General features: G+C 41.8%; 1 protein-coding gene across 1 annotated transcript in view; it reads left to right on the top strand.

The window, feature by feature from the left end:
- arvcfb (ARVCF delta catenin family member b) overlaps window positions 1-21,813 on the top strand; it is a 249,980-nt gene extending 228,167 nt beyond the window's left edge. Inside the window, 9 exon segments of the mRNA XM_032515943.1 lie at window positions 2,320-2,326; window positions 4,207-4,313; window positions 6,121-6,271; window positions 7,762-7,956; window positions 9,452-9,617; window positions 9,884-9,981; window positions 11,388-11,441; window positions 12,298-12,389; window positions 18,762-21,813. Of these exon segments, the coding sequence (XP_032371834.1) occupies window positions 2,320-2,326; window positions 4,207-4,313; window positions 6,121-6,271; window positions 7,762-7,956; window positions 9,452-9,617; window positions 9,884-9,981; window positions 11,388-11,441; window positions 12,298-12,389; window positions 18,762-18,767 (876 nt within the window). The 3' untranslated portion in view covers window positions 18,768-21,813.

The raw sequence follows: 21,813 nt of genomic DNA, 5'->3' as shown, positions 1-21,813 counted from the left end.
CCATGTCTACATGCCTAAATGCACTGAGTTGCCGCCATGTGATTGGCTGCTTAGAAATTAAGTGTTAACGAGCAGTTGGACAGGTGTACCTAATAAAGTGGCCGGTGAGTGTATATATATACATATATAACCCTAACCCTCGTTCACATACATTTCACTTACATACAACATTTTAAATGCGTGACTTTCACCTGTAATGAAGTATTTCTTTATCGTGGTATGTCTACTTTTACTTTACTTTTAATTAAAAGATAAGCATGCTAACTAAAAAGAAGTTCACTTGCGCACTCTCCACTAGAGCCCGACCAATATACTGTATTGGCGGGCTGATATTATCGGACGATATTAATGGCCAATTTTTATTTACATTTTTTTATTTATTTATCAGAATAATTTATAATGACAAATAAATGATTCTAATGAATTAATATAAAGAAGAAAAAAAGAAAAATGGACGGTCAACCATGTTATGAGTGTTGGCGTTTAAAGTCTGTCCACCAGAGGACGCTCTACAACGTCCCTGTTAGTGATGGCGTTGCATAGTCTGTCCCCCAGAGGACGCTCTACAACGTCCCCGTTAGTGATGGTGTTGCATAGTCTGTCCCCCAGAGGACGCTCTACAACGTCCCTGTTGGCAACACTGACTTTTTTTTGTTATTGGGTTTTTGTTCAAAGGACTTTTAAGTTTCATAACTGAAGTTTGTATTTATTTTATATTTGTATTGTTTCAGCCTTAAAAATCCTTTATTGGTCGGGATCCATCCGTATTCAAATAATCTGATCCTGTTTGCAGCCTGTCAGAGAATATAGAGCGGTGGGTTGCCCTGAGCAAAGCAGAGTTCACGTCACACTGACAGCTCGTCTCCCCTCTGAATTGTAATCCTAACTAACAAACTGACAACTAACAGGCCAAAAGGCTAGCAGGAGATGACTGATGACAACAAAAAAACAACACTACAGTATACGGTTGCCAACAGAACTGGACCTGCCTAGTACTGTGAGGACAGACCTAAGGTCCTTTGGTGCTGACATTAAGCCCCCGGTCAGAGTGAAAGCTCTGGCAGAGATATTCTCTGGCTCAACAGCGTGAAATTCCACTTAGGATAAAGGAATTAGTTTAAAGGCACAGTGAGTTTCCCCTCTATTCTCATCCTTTGTTTAACAGTACATGTCTTTCTTTTGCCTCGAATCCTTCATTTGTAAAACGCCAATTTCATAAGTAGCCCCAGGTGGTTGCCAGACCAAGACCCAAGGGAATTACAAGATGGAGGAAATGTGGATTTTGCTGATTGTCTTACAAAAATGCTGCCATAAAAGGCAAAGCCTTAGAGTGCAGGCAAACTTGGCAACAAAGGTTCAACATAGCTGACATTTTGTGTGAAGAGAATCTGCCTTGGAGATGAAGTGTCTGTCAACAGGACTGCTTGCGAGATGGAGCCCAGTTTGCTGAGTGTGCACCCAGTAGGCCCAGAAATATGAGGAGCATGCAGGATGTTGCTGAGTGTCTGTCTTTGCATACTCTCCCCTCTTGTGTCGCCCCCGAGAAAACCTATTGATGTGATTCATGTTGTTACACATGGTTACAACCAGGGTCTTGTGCATCACGGCTCTTGCTTCTGTTGCTTTTTTGAAAAAGATTTCTCAAGCACCACCTACGTGACATCCTCCCGACCCAGCAGTTCTTCCCGCAGACATTCTGAGAGCAGGCTTGGCATAATCTGGGGTGGGTGGGTGGGTGGGGCCCAAAGGGATAAAAATGTGCTTTTTCAGTGTTAACAACTATGTAGCTGGATCTGAATCTGGCAATCCCAGAGTGCGCCCAGGCTTCCGCTCTCTGCAAATTACGGGTGTGAGATGTGGATTTAGAGGCACAAATGTTGGTTTGTGTTTCTGTTGTGCCTCTCAAACACACAAATGACACTCTTCCCTCTTTCTCCATTTTCTTTTCTTCTACTGAAAAAATAAGTAAATAATAAAGGAGGTGTTACCTTAAGATGCCCTTTTATGGGTTTTGATTCACACTCATATTACAAAAAATAACTAATAAAATGCACTGAGGGCCTTGTCAGCCCTGTGCATCAATCAAATAGGGTTACTATATTTCCCTGCCCACATAATGCAAGGGTTTTCAAATAGAACCTTGGAAATTCTGGCCTCAGAGCTCATGGGACAGAACAGTGGGTTATACTTATTTTAATTTGAGCGTAGAGGGATAGTAGAAGGATTTGAAAATGTGTGTGCGTTATTGTTGAAGATAGAAGGAAGCTGCTGGTGAAATGGTATTTCTCTAAAAGGAGATTTTAGCCCCTGGTTTCAAAGCACCAGCGTACCTGTGAAAGCCTCAGTGAGTAGTAGCAGATTGCGCCCCCTGTTGAAGCACTCTGGCCTTACTTCTGGCTTTGTTTTAGTCTAGCATTGCCAGACCTTCCTCAGCAGCGCTGCAACAGGCTAGTCCACACAGCATTCTGGGATTGGAGGAAAAACGTCCTCTGGTTTATTGGCATTTCTTTTAACCAACCACAATTGTTTTGGGACGGTGCTAAGCGGTGGGCAGAGTTACGGTTCTTCTGTTAAATAGCCTCTGGAAAGAACTTGTTTTGGTGGAACATGTGTACATTCAGAAGTAGGTTTAGTTGTCAACAGAAAACTCAGATTAGACAGATAGTCTAGCTAACTGTCTGGATTTACCCTGCAGAGATCTGGGGACCAGTTAAAATTCCAATACAAATAAAGCAGAAGGTGACAGACATCTGGCTGAAAAGAGGGACACCGGAGCCATCCCGGAAGTGGAACGTTGTAGATGTAGTCTAGGGTCCTCCTAACATAAACACATGGTTGGGCAATAGTTAGGACAAAAGTCCTGCTGGTCTTCGTGGGCGCTAGCTCAATGCCGCTCGCTATGTTTGAACGATTGGACAAATACATTGGCTATCAGCAATTGGCTAAGTGCATCGCTGGTTGTTTTTAAAAGAGATTTATTGGGTAATGTTTGTCCTGGGGAATGTCCGGCAGCAATGGAGCAATCAAGGAAGTGGAACGTCATGAATATAGACTAGCTTTGTTTTGATTCCTTACCCTAAAGACATTTACTTTCCACTTTTCCCATAGATTAAGATTGTTTTCCATATGTGAGCTAAACATCACAAGCATAAGAACTTTTTAAAATTCTTGTGAAATCAAACCTGAACTTGCTCGTAGTTGTCTAAATTTGCCTCAGGGCTCAAAATAGTAAAGAATTGCTTTGCTAAAGCCATTAAAAACTGACAAGATGTCTCCCCTTTCTGTGGTGTGATGGATCCTGCTATAAAAAATGTATGACTCCCTCCAGAGATGTCGAACAGCTCAACATGACCCTGACAGGAGAACCCTCCCCGCTCTTAGATCCCTACCTTTTTAATTGAATCTCGTGTCTTGTGTCTTGTTAAAGCACTTAGTGACGAACCTGTTTGTGCAAAATAAGAAAAAGAAACCCCGGATGAATAAATTACATTTGATGTGATTCGACGCCTCTGTCTCTCCCTGTGCCGGCTCTGTCTAATAGCTGATAATGTAATTAGTTTTCCATCAGAGGGAGGGCCTAATGATTGGCTGTGGTGGAATGTGTTATATGCTAGTGAGATCGAAACCTCCCTCTCAAACACTCTGGGATTGGTCGGGTCTGTCGGATCAATAATTTTGCCTTCTTGTGTTCTTCTCATTTATATCACCAAAGCATTTTCAATCATAAGGCTTAAGGAATGATTCCAGGCACTGTTCCAGCATTTCTCAATAAAGGTGTTGCAGCCTATGGTGAAATCAAGTGGACAGACTTTTAGTTTCCATCCCATCTATGCTTTGGAATGGTGTACATTTCCACTGAAACTTAATAAGCTGCAATCCAAATGTTGGCACATTTGTCAAGGTTGTCCACATTTATCGGAGACATTGTCCATTATGGTAAACCCGAGCTTCTTTCCTGTTTCCCCTTGCCAAAGAACTCTCCCAATGGTCCGAGGTAAACCTCAGCACTGTACTGTCAGTCCCTCCGCACAGCCAAATGGACTGCCTGTCTTGCCATGGAGCCCTTACCAGTGTGTGTGTGTGGTGGTGTGTGTGTGGGTGGTGTGGGTTGTGTGTGTGTGTGTGGTGTGTGTGGTGTGTGGTGTGTGTGTTGTGTGTGTGTGTGTGTGTGTTGTGTGTTTCTGCAGGCTTTGGCTGCTGTATCAGCCGGAGTCGTGAGGCTCTACCTATCTCTGCTGACTGAGAGCCAGAACTACAACACCCTGGAGGCCGCTGCCGGGGCTCTGCAAAACCTCAGCGCTGGACAGTGGACCGTGAGTCCAGGGTTGGGGGGGTAGACAGTGTAGACAGTGTGTCCCGTCTGACTTTTAGATAGCTTTACTCATATATTGCCTGTGCAATTAATCAAAACATTTTTTTAATCGTAATTATGATTTTGTTACCTAAACAAAAACAGAGTGATGAAGGGAAACAGTTATTTTTCATAATGAATTAAATTCTTATTTTGTCTTGTGTTGTGTGAAAAAAAAAAAAGGACAAAGGGAAAAGTATTAAGGTAAATTTCACAGTTCTTCGTGTTTTCACTGTTGAGCTGTTGCACTTTTTTAAATTAAATAATTTCAACAACTTTCCAAAATGAGTAATCGTGTTAAATTACCGTGATATCAGTATTGGCCAAAATAATTGTGATTTCCATAATCTAGCAGCCCTAGTCTGTGCTGATCGTTTCAGTAGTAGGTATCTTGGTTTGTGATTGGACCAAAAATGCAGAGTCTGCTGGGCTTTAGGGGAACAGAGAACAGTCTGAGGTGCTTATAGTTGCAAGAGGTCTACAGACCATTTAGCCACAGTGTAAACTAAAAGAAGACCGAGATGCGATCGACCCAGGCTTTAGGTAGTTAAAACACTTTCTTCTCATTGATGCTACCTTTCCTGGTCAGGACCACCCATGTGACTGGGATAACATGACTAGATATGGGTCAGATAACTAATGTAAACCCAAACTTTCCTCTCTGTTAAGGTGTTTGAGTCTGATGATGGATGATGTGAGAAGCTCTCGAGCCAGAATCAGACATTTATTCCAATTAGAGTGGCGGTGGAGCTGCTGTCTGGCTTGCAGGCAGCAGTGAGTTATCAACAGGGAAGGCTCGCCGTCAGATCCCAGTTTACGAGCACCTCAGGCAACAGCCGTCACTTACGCAGGCGGGCTGCATTTAGGCCACAGCAGCGCCTCTCTCAGCAGCCAGGTGTCAGACTCTAAACACATCCTTAAGTCCTCTGAACTCATCGGCAGCCGTAACTCTGTTTTTGTCACACTCCTGAGTCTCACATTTAGTGCTATAATTCAGCAGTAGTTATTTTCAGCTCAGGTGAGCATTTTGAGGAAAAATCTTTCTGTTCTTTGGTGTATTTTTTCTCCTTGTTGGAGCTGATCAGAAGGGCCTCTAACCCATCACACTGTCACATCTGGACTAAGCCTATCCCTGCTCCCTGGGAGGATAGCAGAGCTTCTTCTTTAAATCCTTCTCATTCTTTGCTACTGTTTAATTCTGTGCCGATTGGATCGACGTGTTGCTGAAGGCTTACTACTGCCACCTGGTGGCTCAGCTGTGCCTCTCCTCTGCTTAATTACATCTCTTGGGGTACCAGTGCTCAGAAGATAAACACTTTCATGTCAAACTTAATGTTTCATGTTACAAAAAAAATGAGAAGTCAAATCCACTGATGTTTAAATTAAAACAAATTATCTCATATGTCCATTCAGAGCCCCACTGTGTGATGTTGAGAATACGTTTAGCTCAAGGAAGCAGCGCTGAGCTGTGTTGTAGTGATTGACTGAGCACGCGGCTCTGTGTGTGTGTGTGTGTGTGTGTGTGTGTGTGTGTGTGTGTGTGGTGTGTGTGTGTGTGTGTGTGTGTGTGTTGTGTGTGTGTGTGTGTGTGTGTGTGTGTGTGTGTGTGTGTGTGTGTGGTGTGAAAAAAGATGGTCATTGTGGGCGCTCCCAGGTGGGAATCTGCAGGTCCGTATGATGTCAAACAGGAAGTTGTTGACGGTGATGCTCACTCTAGAGGTTAAAAGTAGAAATGTAAAAGCAGTCCACATGCCTCGTCTGCCCTCCAGTGGTCCAACTACATCCGAGCCACGGTACGCAAGGAGAAAGGTCTTCCCATCCTGGTGGAGCTGCTGCGCTCTGACTCGGACAAGGTGGTCCGAGCTGTGTCCATCGCCCTGCGCAACCTGTCCATCGACCGCCGCAACAAGGACCTGATCGGTACAAACCATCCATCAATCAGTCAACACTTATTTATACAGCACATTACAGTTGTCAAGAACCATGATTAAAACAACATAACATACAATAAAAAGAATAAAAACATAGAAAACTGTCAAATCTGAAAAGGTTACATAGAAACAGGAGGAGGAGAGGGAATTGTACTATCGCTACTAGATTAAAGGTCCATGGATGAAAGTCCTTTATGAGTTTTTAACATTATATGAGTTCCCCCAGACTTCAGATACAGTATTAGGGGACCACTAAGGTCTATAAAAGAGACTTGTCAGATACAGTATTAGGGGACCACTAGGTCTATAAAAGAGACCTTCAGATACAGGTATAGGGACCACTAAGGTCTATTAAAGAGACTCAGATACAGTATTAGGGACCACTAAGGTCTATATAACAGAGACTATCAATACAGTTTAGGGACCACTAAGGTCTATATAAAAGATCAGATACAGTATAGGACCACTAAGGTCTATAATAAAGGACTTCAGATACTGTATTAGGGGACCACTAAGGTCTAATAAGAGACTTCAGAACAGTATAGGGACCACTAAGGTCTATATAAAGAGACTTCAGATCATGAGGACCACTAAGGTCTATATAAAGAGACTTCAGATACAGTATAGGGACACTAGGTCTATATAAGAGACTTCAGATACAGTATTAGGGACCACTAAGGTCTATATAAAAGAGACTTCAGATACAGTATTAGGGACCACTAAGGTCTATATAAAGAGACTTCAGATACGTATTAGGGACCACTAAGGTCTATATAAAGAGACTTCAGATACAGTATTAGGGACCACTAAGGTCTATATAAAAAGAGACTTCAGATACAGTATTAGGGACTACTAAGGTCTATATAAAGAGACTTCAGTCAGTATAGGGACCACTAAGGTCTAATAAAAGCATCCAAAGAGACCCATGTCATGGGACCTTTAAAAGTCATTCTTAATAAATAACCATGAGAAATACTACTACACACACACTGATTTAAGATTTCATCAAGCCTGACAACTCTGTTTCATTTTGACACTAATCTGCTGTAGGGGATCATCATTGACCAAAACATTGCTTCCTTAAGGAGAGGTTCATTTTTTTTACTCACACTAAGAGAAAAATTGCCTTTGTAACTGATCATATTACACCCCTCAGTCAAAACATCTTGGATAACCTTTGCAACAATCAGCAACTGTGGATTGATGTAAATAAATATTAATAATAAACTGCTCTGTATAATAATAATAAGAAGAAGAGCAGAGTTTGATTTGAAAATGTTCTGGCTCTACACGCCGTTCTTCCTGCTGTCTCTCTCTGCCCTCGCTGGCCTCTTTGTGCTACTAGGTTAACTAACTAAATGAGAGGCTGTTGCAAGTGGTTTTTTTTTTTTTTTTTATTGAATTAGATGACATTTGAAATGTAACATTATAACCAACACCATCACCTGGTTAGCCTTGAACAAATACTTTGCCATACAGGAAGTTATGCCATGCGGGACCTGGTGAGCAACCTGCCCAGCGGTCAACAGCGGCCGGCCAAAAACCTGGAGGAGGACACTGTGGTGGCCATCCTCAACACCATCCACGAGATAGTCACGGACAGCTCTGAAAACGCCCGCTCTCTCGCCCAGGCTCAGGCCATTGAGAAGCTGGTCGCCATCAACAGGACCAGGTAAGACCCATATTAATGACGCTTTACAAAACAAACCAGCACACTGTCTTATTTGGATTTATTGGTGGCTGTATATCGATTTAGTTTAATGTATGTATGTACATGTATGTATGTATGTAGTATGTATGTATGTGTGTATCTATGTGTGTAAGTATGTATGTATATGTACAGTATGTATCTGTGTGTGTGTGTGTGTGTGTGTGTGTGTGTATGTACAGTATGTATGTGTGTGTATGTATGTACAGTATGTGTGTATGTGTATATATGTATGTGTATGTATCTACAGTATGTACAGTATGTATGTGTAAGTATGTATGTGTGTGTATGTATCTACAGTATGTACAGTATGTTGTGTGTGTGTGTGTGTGTGTGTGTATGTATGTGTGTATGTATGTTTTATTTGTTTCTGTATTTGTTTATTTTACATTATTGTTTTTATGTATGCACCTTCAACCATAACGAATTCCTAGTAAGTGCTGCTTACATGCCAATAAATCCCTTTCTGATTCTTATTATGCTACTTTTTACACATAGGCATCCCTGACTGGCACATGCACAATTATACACTCAACAACCGCATGTTTTCCTTTTTTCTTACAAACTAAGCTGGCTAAAGAATGCTTAGTTTTTTGTTTTGTTTTTTATCATTAGTCTGTTGGTCAAACGCTTCGTATCGCAAACGTTGTAACACTAACTATACATTGGTATTCATGTAAAGCATGCCAGGAGAGTGGTTATACCATAAAGACATTATACATGTAATAATTACAGCATGACCTTGAACACAATTTGCATTATGAGCCTTTAAATTAATATTCATGGAGGATAATGTAGTGTGTCTCTAATGGCCTCGAGCTTGGCTACCACAATACTATACTCTAACAAGCCTGAGCCCACACACACCACTACTCACCACCCATTAATCAACAGGCTTTCAGAAGCGGGGGGGCATTGTTATAGCAGGGTGCCTCGGAAGCTGCAGCCTCTACGAGTAAGGGTGCAGTCGTTCCTCGTAACGCCTGCGCTCCACACAACAACTTGGTAATGAAACCTCACAGATAATAAGACAGGTTGTTTTAAGAGGTGTCTTCTGTCACCACTGAGTGAACCATTTCAAACTGAAGTGCGTCTGCACCCCACTTTTTAATTTAAGATCAAGAGCCCTTTTCAAAGGCTCATCCTTGTGTGTGCTGAAGTATTGATCATACGGCGAGTCATTTTAACTAGCATGAATATGCATAGTTCACTCCCTGACCAAATAGCTGCGTTTCCTCTCAACCACATGAGATTAGCTCTCTTTGAAGTGAGGCCCCCCACCCACATGTAATTAATACTGGTGGCTCAGAGGTAGCTAATGAAAGGAAATGTGCACTCATGTGGCTGTGAATTAAAAACTACACCCTGGAGCCACTCGGGACTCAGCGCCTTAGAATGAAGAGAGTGATTTACGTGCTAGCATACCCAGCCGCCACTCTTTTGGGGGTTGGGGGGGTTTAGGGGGGCTTAAATTGCGTTTTATTTCTTCATTTATTTCCCCCTTTTCCTTTGGGGCCCCCCTTCACCCAAATACCTCCAAAAACCCAAGGGCGGCACCCCGTGCTGCGCCCGTCTGGATTTATAAGGAGGAAGGACCTTTGCCCAAAGGACGGCTGGAACAAAGCCACCCAGGAAAGAACTTTATTGGAATTTAAAGTTTTTAAAAAGAACAACATTTAAAGCCCAAAAAATTTGGGAAGAAAACCTTTGCCAATTTTTAAGTGTCCCATTTGCATGACAAAAAGTATCAGTACAGTAGCACAATTGGCCACTCCTCATTGTGTCAAATAACTAGACATACATCTCCAGCGACTACAATCTTTTAGTTCATCATGTGTATGAAGCACCAAAGCAGGTATTTAAGAAATGTCATGTTTTATAACTTGTCTTCTTCTTCTCTCAGCCCACAGTGACAGCCACCCCTAAAGCAACCAAGAACGGCAAGCCAGGCTACGACGACACCACCCTACCCCTGATGGAGAAGAATCAGGGTCAGTGTGTGTGTGGTGTGTGTGTGTGTGTGTGTGTGTGTGTGTGTTGTGTGTGGTGTGTTGTGTGTGTGTGTGGTGTGTGTTGCTGTTTTTGCCTGTTTAGAGGACCCAGCGGGTGGGATAAGATATATGATATGATCTGCTCAGAATGACAATTTAATGTCACTAAATCCTGTGAAAAGACCCAAACCAAAACTGGTTCGACAACTTCTCAGTCCCTTCCCCACTTCCTGCTAAAGCCCAAACGGTCTCCTAAAAAGTTAGAAAAAAGTTAGTTTTATAAGTCTTACCTACTGCATCTTTAAAATAAGTAAATAACGCATTTTTGTGGACTATTTTCAGCCACAGATGAATACACATTACGTGCTCTAATGAGGAATTTCAGGAGCAGGCCAGTGGCCATGTGAGATTGACTCAAAATAAACTGCAGTCTCATCGTAACAGATGTTGTTCATGTGTTTTTAATCATTTTTGAACAAAAATAGAGCTCTATAGCACAGATAAATAAGGTATATGAGACTCTGGCTTCACAGACATTACTTGTTAACATGATGTACTCATTGGTAGATTCATGGAATGTGTACGTAATATCACCAGATATATTCTTTAAGAAGGATAAGTCAGGGCATGAAGTACACAACCTGTATTTGTTTGTCAAATTAGTCCTGACATGAAGTATCCCACCTGTATAGTCCTCAAAGCAGGTTTAAACTAAATACTAAGAGTAGTTTAAGCATGGGATTCTGTCCACTTCTTCTTTCCCCTTCATGGCTGTGTCGAGGCACTGTTCTTGCCACATCACTGCTCTCATCCTCTGTGTGGTGAAGCTGTGGCGTGTTGTCTGTTGCTATGGATTGAAAGCTGGAGCTTTGAACAGCATAGTGCTGCTGTTGAACCAAAACCTCCACCTCCACCTCTAGAAAGTATTAACAGAATATCAAGAAACATCCTTGTTCTCAATGCTGAACTATTTTCTTTGTGGGTTTTCAATTGACGTAATAGGGCCGACGATAGTGAAAAAACAAATGTCCCCATCCTTATCTAAGTGTGTATAGCTGTATTGGCAATCAAAAACCTGGGATAGAGGTTTTCTACAACAACAGCAGTAAATGTGGGGGAGGGTGGGGGTCTTGTGCACTTTCTTTGGCCCAACAACAAACATCTCTTTGACAGAGGAGTCAATAGCATAGCAGCAGTTTAAATCTCCTGATTCTTGGCCTTGTGCCCCCCTTTTTTCCCTTTGCATCCATACATGCACATGAAACGCGGCGGTCATGCCTGCCAACTCTCAGTTTGCATTATTCAATCACTGGCCGAGAACCATTACGCAACGTTTTTGGCTCAATGACTCAGCTTGTGTGTGTGCGCGCCGCGTTTGTACAAATGGCATATGAATGCTTTTTCAGGACCCAGGAAATGTGGCAGTGGTGATATGATACCTATGGATGAGCTGGGTCCAGGTAAGAGCCAGACTGCATGATCGTCCGTAGCCAGAGAAGAGCGAGCTCTCCTCTAATCTCTCTCAAAGTGTCCAACAGTCTGTTTGATTCCACATCTCTCCCACTAGTTCCCTAACCGTTGCCAAGATGTTATTTTTAATCTGAAAAAATGCAAACGCGCAAAACACTGTGATCTCGCGCTGACGACCGCAGACGTGTCGCTCTTTGATGCTGTATGCACGACCCCGCTCTTGACAAGATGTTTGTACAAAGCTGGGCCTTCATGAGCAGCTCAACACCAAAAGATGTGGGCGGTTCTCCACTTAAATAAAAACATCTCTTAATATCTCATAGGGCAGAGCTCCTTTTGCTGAGCTTCTTTCAAAGGAAATTATCCTGCTGTTGCTCAAAATAAAGAACTGCAACTCTGATAGTCTTTCTTTTCTCACATATATATATATATATATATATATATATATACATAAGCTAATGTGCTGTTGAGTCTACTCTTGGAAACTCTTGGGAAAAAAAATCCAAAAGTTAAAAGTGATAAAGCACTGTACTGTACATAAACACGAGTCCAGCAATTATTTTAACGTTAAAACATGACGTATAAATATATGAATATGACAATAATTATTAATTCCATACCTTATGTGGTATGTGTAGTTGTGAGGTTTCCCTGTACGGTATACAGTTGTACAGTTAACTTTGCAACTCAGTTTTATGCAATATGTAGTAGGGGGTCCCTGCTCCGTCTCTCTTTCAGCTAAGGGGTCCTGTTTTAACCCCTACAAACTGTCTGTCACCGTTTTTGTAATTTTTTTTATCAAGGACGGAGAGGAATTAACTGACCGTTGTTCTCTGACCTCATTAGATGGTTACTCCACCATTGACCAGAAGGACAAGGACTGCAAATACAAGACCGTGGACAGCTCAGTGGACCAGACAGAACGGGAGCCATTAAAGGTACAGGCAGAGCTCTGCTGGACTCCCGGGGGACAGGGGATGAAATAATGATGTCTCAGTAAAACGTGTCCCTCTCTTTTCCTCTCTCTCTCTCTCTCTCTCTCGTCATGTTTTCTGTGGTGGTCCTCATTAGAGGCTCTTAATCCTATTGATTCTTTAAAGAGGCTGGAAGTTGTCAGTCTCTGTTACCGTCGCCTGCCGCAGCTCAGCGCCGCGGACAGCCTCAGATCTGAGAGCCACCAGTTAATTGAGTGTACGCTTTTGGCGTCTGTAAAGTAATTAATCTGAGACTGATTAAAAGAGCCGCCAACGACCGCTCCTCGTGGAGGCGACCCTTTGCCTTGGCAATGCACAGACTGCTGCATTATCAAGTGGCCGTCTGTTGATTATACAGCCGTTTTTCACACTGCAGTCAAAGTTTGTTTCTTGTTGAGCTGATTGGCTATCCATCCAGCCTCAAAGAGGAGTCACAGGATAATGGCCTCGGAGGATGTCAGAGGACTCTCAAGCACTTTTTTAGTTTTATTTTTGATCTACTTTAGTGCTTGATGAAAAGGATCTCCCCTGGGGGATTGTAAAATAATTGCAACAAAGAGTCCTTTAAGGCCAGCTCCATGCAGGTTCTACTACTTCTTCCAAATCTTTCTGAGGAAAGGTCTGGGTGGAAACTTTGTTCATAGACCACCTCATAATATGTGGGGTTTGGTAAAAAAATCTGAATTGCACATTAGATGCCGTTGGTAAGTAGTTGTTGATGTATTCGTAGAAATTGGGTCTAGTTTATGATAATTTATTAAATTAGGAGTGAAACAGTTTTGATATAAAATTCACACAGAAAATTCTGAACCTTTTTAAAGTGAGCCTATGTAACATTTGCTGAACAGTGTCCAATTCTGGGCTAACAGTAAATGCTAAAATGTAGTGTAACGAAAGTAAGACATAGTGTTCGTTACTAGGCAACATCTACCTCACGTTAGCTAACAGCGGCTACTGGCCATACCAGACCACGCAAAGATGTAGCAGCAAAATCTGAGTTTACTTAATTAAATAATGGTTTGATTTATTGCTTTCATTTGTTTAAGGAACACTGCTATTTATTATCTATCTATCTCTATTCATGATCTATCTCTATTAAACATTATATATACTTACTTAAAAGTCCAAAGCTGGGTCTTCAGGTCTCGTGTCTTTCTGTTGAGGCTCATAGATACAGTGGCTTGCATAAGTTTACACCCACATGCTAAAGTTGAATAAAATAAGGAATAAAAAAAACATCTTTTGGAAATTGATCTTATTGCCTTAATTAAAAAGAAACTAGGAAAACTCCAACCTTTAAGGCACCAATTTTCTTTGTGAATGAATAATGTATCGTAAATAAATAAATGTTCTTCCTTAAAATACAGGGGCATTAGTATACACCCCCCCTATGTTAAAATACAGGAGCAAAGTATAACCCCCTATTTAAATATAGGGACATAATTACACCCCCTAGTTAAAATATAGGGGACATAATATACCCCCCTAGTTAAAATAGGGACATAAGTTTCACCCCCCTATGTTAAAATACAGGGGACATAAGTATACACCCCCCATTTTTTTTTTTTTAACAAAGCATAATAATATGTGATTGATAAAAAAAATATTTTAATAAAAAAAAATGCATTTCCCCATGTCTTAACCTTAATGTTCTATTCTGGGCGTGAATTAGGAATTCCACTGTAAAGCGCATACATTGTCATTCATTTTATGGATAAACCTCTGAGGGTAAACGTTAACACAGATTTGTTTTTTACTGAATAATGTCGACTGAGATTTTCATACATAGTCATGAAAATTTGCCAAAAACTCATGAAAAGTACAGGTTTGAATGCGTATAAACCCTGAAAGGTGCTGCCACAGGGATTAGTTGTAAAGGGGAACTTAGCATCAGGCTGAAAAAGCAGTGTTGCACTCCCCTCTCTGGGCTGGTCTCTGAGTCAAAGTGGGCTTTGGCGCTGCAGCCCAACAGGGAGTAGGGTGAAACCGACTGGAGTACGCCTCTGCATCACTGCGTCGAGTTAAGAAGTGCTAAGTTGCTCTTACAGTTTTCATTTTCAGTGTTGGATTTTTATTAACTGCTGTTTGTGTTGAGCAAAAATGTCAAGGGAAAACAAGGCCATTGACCAGTTTAAAGTGTAACCCGTTATTGCAGCAATCAATTGCAGCTATTCTGTGTCAACTCAACAGGAATTAAGCCAAAATCAATTTTTTTGACCCCTAGACATCTTTTTAGTTAAGAAAAACCAGTAAGAGCAAGTTACGTCACATCTTAAAGGCAAACTTGAAGCCGCCAAAGCCGCAACGGGAGAAAATCGCACCCAAACAGCGGTTTGTCCAGGGGTTAGGGGCCCCTTCAGCAAAAAACTCCAAGCCTGTTCTGAGCCCCCCCCTTCTGTACTTCCCCGAGGTGTTTTTCCCGCTTTGAATGCAATTTGGTGTTGAAACCGCTCTCTCCCTTTTGATTTGCAGTTTTGAAATCCCTGACTTTTTTTCCAAGCACCTGAAGGGGGGAAAAACACTGCTTACTGATCCTGGATGCATGGATGTGAGTGTGTGAGAGTGTTTTTGGGAAAAATGTATTGACTTTTTTTTTTTTTTTTAACCCGTCCCCCCTGGGCCACAGAATGCACAAAAAGAAACCATATAGAGAAAAGGGCCCCAGTCAGTCTTGGGGGACGTTTTGGGGTTTTTAAGCCCACCTGTTACTCCCGGGGGCTAATGCATGCAGGTAGGCTGAAAAGAATTTAAACACACCAAAAAAAACAAAATTACCTTTTATTGGGATTGGATCGGTGCCCCCTTTTCTTCCTCCTTTTTTCATCCTGTTTCCGCCCGTTTCCTTTCCCCCTCACTCGTGTCCCTAGCCCTGCTGTACCCGCACCCGAGCGTCGGTTTTCTTTCCATCGACATTCACTTCATTCAATTGGAAAACTTTTAGGTTTTTAAAAAATTTTGATTTATGGGAAATTTTATTTTAATTGCCCTAACCCCCAACCCCATGAAAGGAAAAAAAACCAATAAGGACATAATTGCTTTAATAGAAAGATTTCACAAAAAACCAAAACCAAAACAGACATTTAGACACAGAACAACAGGGCTTCCCGAGCACTTTTGGCAACACCCCCCTGGGACGCGTTCCTCCCCCTGTTTCTTCAGCATCTTGCTTTCGCCGCATTATTTCCCTTTTTTTTTCTTTCAAGGGGTAACGTTCTAAGTTTTTGGGTTACTCCTAACTTTCTTTGTGCTCCATTACCGTCTTCCCCTGCTTTTTTTAAAAGGCGCATTTTGGGATCCGCAGAAAAGGATTTTCTTTTTGGGGGCATTTAGTCTGTGTTCAGTCTTTCTCCGTTGTCTTTCGGAGCAGTATATACAGTAGTTGTCACAAACCTAGAGCGCCCTCTCGCGGCTGTAGACGGTAATGTTTTCACTATGAATTATGAATGTGACACATGCCTTTGGTGTGAGAGACCCGCGTTTGATTCCCCCTGCAATACATCAACAAAACATCAGCCAATGTGTCCCTGAGAAAGACACTTAACTCCTAGTAGAAGCGTGCAACCTCTGACATATATAGCAATTGTAACTCACTTTGAATAAAAGCATCAGCTAAATGACATGTAATGTAATAATAAGAAAACCATAAGCTTAAGGCAACAATTTGTTAGACGAGTCACAAGGTAAGAAATCTACATGATCAGAAAAGGTTTTATTGCCACAATAAGTACACTTATGTGGAATTAGCCTTTGGGAAATTAGTAACCTGTACATGTTTTATTTAGGGTGCAAGGGTGACTGATTCTCAAACTGATCTACTATTTAATGTCTCACTAAATGACTTTTGCAAAGCTGCCATCTGATCTGGGTGATGTTCAGTAGTCGTCATCCCTCTCTCAGCAGTGTTTCTCTCCTCCTCACCACCGCGCTCCTCTCCTGTTCCTCTTCCTCACCCTCATCTCCTTATCTCAGTCCTCTTGGTCAGTGCCCATCACCTCCATTCATTGCATTATCATAGCAAATACATCACAGCACCGCTTTAGAGATACAGCAGTATGATTTGTGGTATTCATTGTAATTGTATTACGACATGAACTTAATCTGAAGAATGAACTATCAGGTAAGTCATTTTCACTTCGTTGGGCACATGCAGGATTTCATCCAGCACATTAAGCATCTGTTTCGCTGTGTCTCGCCTCCATCTGCCACCTGGACTGACATGTTTGAAGGCTTTTGTCGACCGTGATGTAATTTGTCAAGTACTGTGATAATGCCAACTGATTGTCTTGCTGTCGGTCATGAATGCACAAATGGAGAGTTTCACTCTGAATTCACATCCATTAATGACAAAAAGGGGAGTTTAATATGAAATGTCTGAGGAAAAGGCGTGTGATATGCTTTTTTCATTATTGTTGTTAACAACTACCACGAAAAGACCAAAACTAACAATGAATTGATCGTACTAATTAGTATTGTCTGTGATGCCAAAGCCGGACATATGTATTGTTCTGTTCCTAGAGGTCTACTCACAGGCAGGAGTAACGTGTGTTAATCCACAGCTGAAAATAGAACCCAACAAATACACTGTTTATGTTTGAGTAACCTTTGAGATGTTATGTAGGATGGGGATGTAAAGAGCTGTGCTATTACACACACACACACACACACACACACACACACACACACACACACACACACACACACACACACCACACACACACAATCATTAAAGCAAATACCAAGTTTCGCTACCTCAGGCCTGCAGGAAGTACGCCGGGCGTTGAAGCAAATTAAACACATTGGCCAAACAGTGGAATTACAACTCCTGGCCCGTCATGTCATGCCCTCTGAAAAAAAAAAAAGATAAATATGTTTTCCTAAAGGCCTACATAGTGAAAGAAAGCATCACAACCCCCATGAAAGAATTTGTTTCTCAATCAGAATTTGATCAGTTTTGTTCACTAACATCTGAAAAGTCTAAAAGAGTCACTTGATGAATAAATCGAATCCCCGTTCAAGTTAGTGGGACGCTAAACCGTAAATAGGCGGCTTGGCGGTCTCTACCACGCCGCTCTATTGGCCCCATAGTGCAGAGGCCGTGTCGATCATCTGGGTGATTTTGAAGGCTTCATGCGTCCCTCGGTAACTCTCGGAGGAATGAGCGCTGCATCCAGTTCTTAGTAGACATTAATGGCCTCCCTCAGCCCCCTGCTAGTGGAGGTGCTGCAGCACCCTCAGTAGCTGTTCTTGTGGTTAAGTTGTCTTTAAAGCAGCATGACTCATTTTTTGGCCCCCTGGGCGCAGCGCAACAAGCTGTGAAACCAACACATGACATCACATTTAGAAACGTCCACGGCTTTAGAAATGGGCTGATATTAGCAAACAGTTGGTTATTTACACATCCAGCAGGCACAGAGCAACATTAGAAACTTTGTTTGAAGTCCTGGTTCTTCACTTCAAGATTCAGTCTCCTGTTAGCCCCAGTTTGATATCCACTAACTCCTTGGGGGGATTATGTTATATATGTTATGTTTGACATAACCGTTGACTGAGGTGAGATGGTAAAGTTGCAGGCAGGAAAAACCACAACAATGATGTTGTCGATGCTAAAATGGAGGGGACTGCACACTACGGGTCACTACAAGCCACCCCTAGCACATTAAACAGTCATTTTCCCCTCATTGTTAATATGAAATATTGATTATTTCTGCTTTACAGATTTAATATTCACTGGGCCTGGGGCAGCCTCTAGCTCGCCCAGTAAGAGCATTCGCCCCATATAGGCTGAGTCCTGCAGGGGCCCGGGTTCGACACCCAACCTGCGGCCCTTTGCTGCGTGTCGTCCCCCATCTCTCTCCCCCTTCCATGTCTATCCACCGTCACTAATAAAGGGAAAAGCCCCAAAAATAATCTTTAAAAAAGAAAAAGCAATGAATGGAGCTGAGTGCCAGAGTCAGACTAGGGAAGTCTTGAGAGAGAGACTAACTTATTGTTGGTTTTGGTCTTTAATGAAATTTCACTTTTAATGTGTTTTGTGACGCTTTCTGGTGTTTTTTTTTATGCTTTCAATGCTTTTTCCATTTCCAGTTCCTAAAACGCAAGTTCATTTTTCCTGATGATATTTACAAATCTTTACTTACGTTTTCATTGAAGGATATTTACTGTAACAGAGTATTCCTACAGTGTGGTATTAGTACTTTTACTGAAGTAAAGGATCTGTATACTTCTTCCACCACGGTTTTTTTTTTATCATTTTGGACTGAAACTCTTCATTTATTGTAATTTTAAACAGTATGGGTGTTTTTTCTAACATTTGTCTCTCTTGTCCACACGCTGCAGGCTTAAAGTAACGACGTCCCAGCTAGAGGACGATCCCTCATGTCACCACTGCCATTTCACATGGAGCTCATCTTTGGAGTTGGACTTTGTACAAAAAAGAGGATTTAAAAATAAATAAAAAATAATGATCACGACAGCAACTACCCAGCAGCAGCCAACGTTGTCATGCTTTTCAGAAGAGAAAAAATTGAAAAAAGAATAAAAAGTGACTACTCCTGCTACTTTCTCATATCTACATTCCCACTGGACATCATGTGAATTTTACAGTGTTGACTCGTGTTGAACCGGTTTCCAGAAGCGGACGGAGGCCGGTGCTGGTGAAGGAATGGACGCATGGAGGGCAAGAAGATGGGAGGAGGAGGAAGGTGAAAGAAAAAGGAACGTGTTGGAAGGAAACCTGTGGGAAAAGAAATGCGAAATGAATGTTTTTCATTTCCGCTTTCACATCTGGAAGAAGTTCATGCCTGAACTTTGTGGGTTTTAGAGAATTTTGTTGCCAAGCTTTGGTATTTGGATGTGAACAGGTATGGACTGGTGTGTTAGAGGGTCACGGAACGTCTGTTATCAGATGGGTGGGATGGACACAAGAAAGGAAAAGGAAAAAGAGAGAAAGCGAGACAAGGAGAGCTGTAGCATAGTGGATAAACATGGACACTCAGCAGTCTGCTCTCATAGACTTGTATTTGGTTCACTGTGTTTCTTTAGAGAAAAAAATGCACTGAGATGCTTTGAAATCAAAAGTGGTAAACAGGTAATTGATACTGAAGTGAGGCGTCTGCAAGTTGTGGTCGGGAGAAGAGAAAGTGACAGAGTGTGTCCATCAGGTGGAGGAACAGTTAATGTTCACACTGCATCGCAGAAGAAAGCTGAAATAGAAACAACTTTCTGTTTCATCGTGGTCAACATGTTGACCCTCACTCAGAGCTGTGGTTACCAGGGTAACCACTCAGGTTGTGTAGCGACGCGGTTTCACGAGTTTCCTGGCTGGTTGCTCTTGTCAGTGATGTGTATTAAAGAGGATATAAGGCATTTTGTGTATAAATGAGGTGTTTTTTTGAAAAGAGAGGAACAAGATTGTTCTCTTGTTGAAAGGATAGATCTAAGTCAGCGCGGGGGGGGGGGGGGGGTTTATATAAATGTATATTGGGGTCAAAAAGAAAAAAAAAGGTAAAATGAAGGAGAAAAAAAAAATCTTACCGACTTCTTAGTTGCATATTAATATCACATTGTTTGGAAAGCACATTTCATTTGATAAAGGATCACCGTGTTTGGAAACAAGAAATAACCACATCACTTGTGTCACATGTTGTCGAGTTACGCGGCGATCACCTATTTATATTTTGTATTTGTCACAAAAAAAAAGTTACAGAAACAAAGTTTACCTGCAGTGTTCTTTCTAAAGGGGGTGACGTGCATGGTGTCTGACGGGCCCCGACACTCTGGAGGGGTCAAAGGTCAGCGATAGACGAGAGACGGCAGTGTTAGTAAGAGGTCCTTCGTTTCTTTCTTCTGGATGCATTCAGAACCAAGTCACCGCCAAACCCTGACCCCTCCTTCTCCGGGTGCGTTTTAAAGAGAAATATTCACTCGAGAGCATGAAGAAAAACTGTACAAATGTTTATATTCTATTCTTTCCAAGTGCCAGTTTTTGTGGTGTCATTTGGATATTAACTAATTCATTCATGTGCAAGATGAGAGTACAGGAGGGACGAATGGATGTGGATGTACAAGGCAAAAATAATCAAATTGCACACTGTACAAAACAAAAACATCATGTTTGGTCATATAGTATATATTTTTACAACGCTTTAGGGAGGGGGGGAGTTGAGATAAAGAAAAGCTGGTGGAGATACAGAGTCGTATTACTACTTTCTCTCGCTTGGTGAGACTGCACACTCAACCCAGTGAGAAGGTGTACGGTGTCCTTCTCCAGCCCCAGTCGGTCCGGGGGACAGAACCAGAACCAGAATCAGTCCACGTTGGTGTCACTCATGCGTCATCAAGGCGAACGGCATGTGCCTGCATTGAAGTCTGAGTTTTCTTTGTGGCGTATGTGACTTTATAAAGCTTGCATATTTTACACAGTGTTTACAAAGATGTATGTTGTGGTAAAAATCAATAAACTACACAAAAAAAAAACTTACTGTTTTAAAATTTTAATTTTCAGAAGTAAAAAAAAAAAAAAAATGAACAATACCCAGAATCCCTTTTGTGTGTCCTCAGAAGTGTGTGCTTTCATTGGACAATACTGAACCCTTGCAACAGAGACCCATACGCCTGTCTATTCCTGACTGCACACGGCAGTACCACAACCAAAGGATCTGGAGGTGTATTTACATGCATTTTAAGGGGGGGGGGGGATGGTTGTGGATGTACAGCGTGTTGTACATTTACAAAAGAAAGAGCCAAGCAAACTGTGCTTTAAAAGACATGCAGGACACGGACATGCATCGAATCAAACAAACCTACCTGTGTAGATATAACTGATTCAAGACCGTCAAAATAAAGTACCTGTACTACTCAGTAGCAGATGTGTTTGTACCTATCATGTGCCTTAACCTTTTCCATGGTAGATAGAGATAAGTGTGTTTTATATAACTTTATTCCTTCCTCTCAACTGGCATCTCTTCATTCTGTCTGTCCACCTCTCCCCCTCCACCTCCTGTGTCCCCCCTCCTTCTCTTTTTCCTCCACTCAACTCACTCATTCATTCATTCATTCATCCTGCACTCCCCCCCCTAATTCCCCCACCCCCACCCCTCACCCACCCAACCCTGAGTAGTATAGACTGTTGGTGGGTTTCTGCCTTGTATTCCATTGTATTATAACCTTTTAAAAAGATAGTCATTCAATAAGGGTTTTAATTTTCCTAGAGGAGTAAAGTTGTTCATGCTTTCGTAGCGAGCAGAAGCGATGCCACAGTGACAGAATGTATCATGTTAATTTTACTAATACCCAGAGGCAAATATTACGCTTGTTAAACATAACGGAAAAATACTGGTTTGTAGAGTATAAATTTGGTGTGTTTTCAATAAATCATGCCTGGAAAGAA

Source organism: Etheostoma spectabile, chromosome 5 (assembly GCF_008692095.1).
Source record: "Etheostoma spectabile isolate EspeVRDwgs_2016 chromosome 5, UIUC_Espe_1.0, whole genome shotgun sequence".
Taxonomy (NCBI): Eukaryota; Metazoa; Chordata; class Actinopteri; order Perciformes; family Percidae; genus Etheostoma; species Etheostoma spectabile.
The sequence above is the reverse complement of the archived record's forward strand: the minus strand, read 5'-3'. Positions and strand labels throughout refer to the sequence as shown.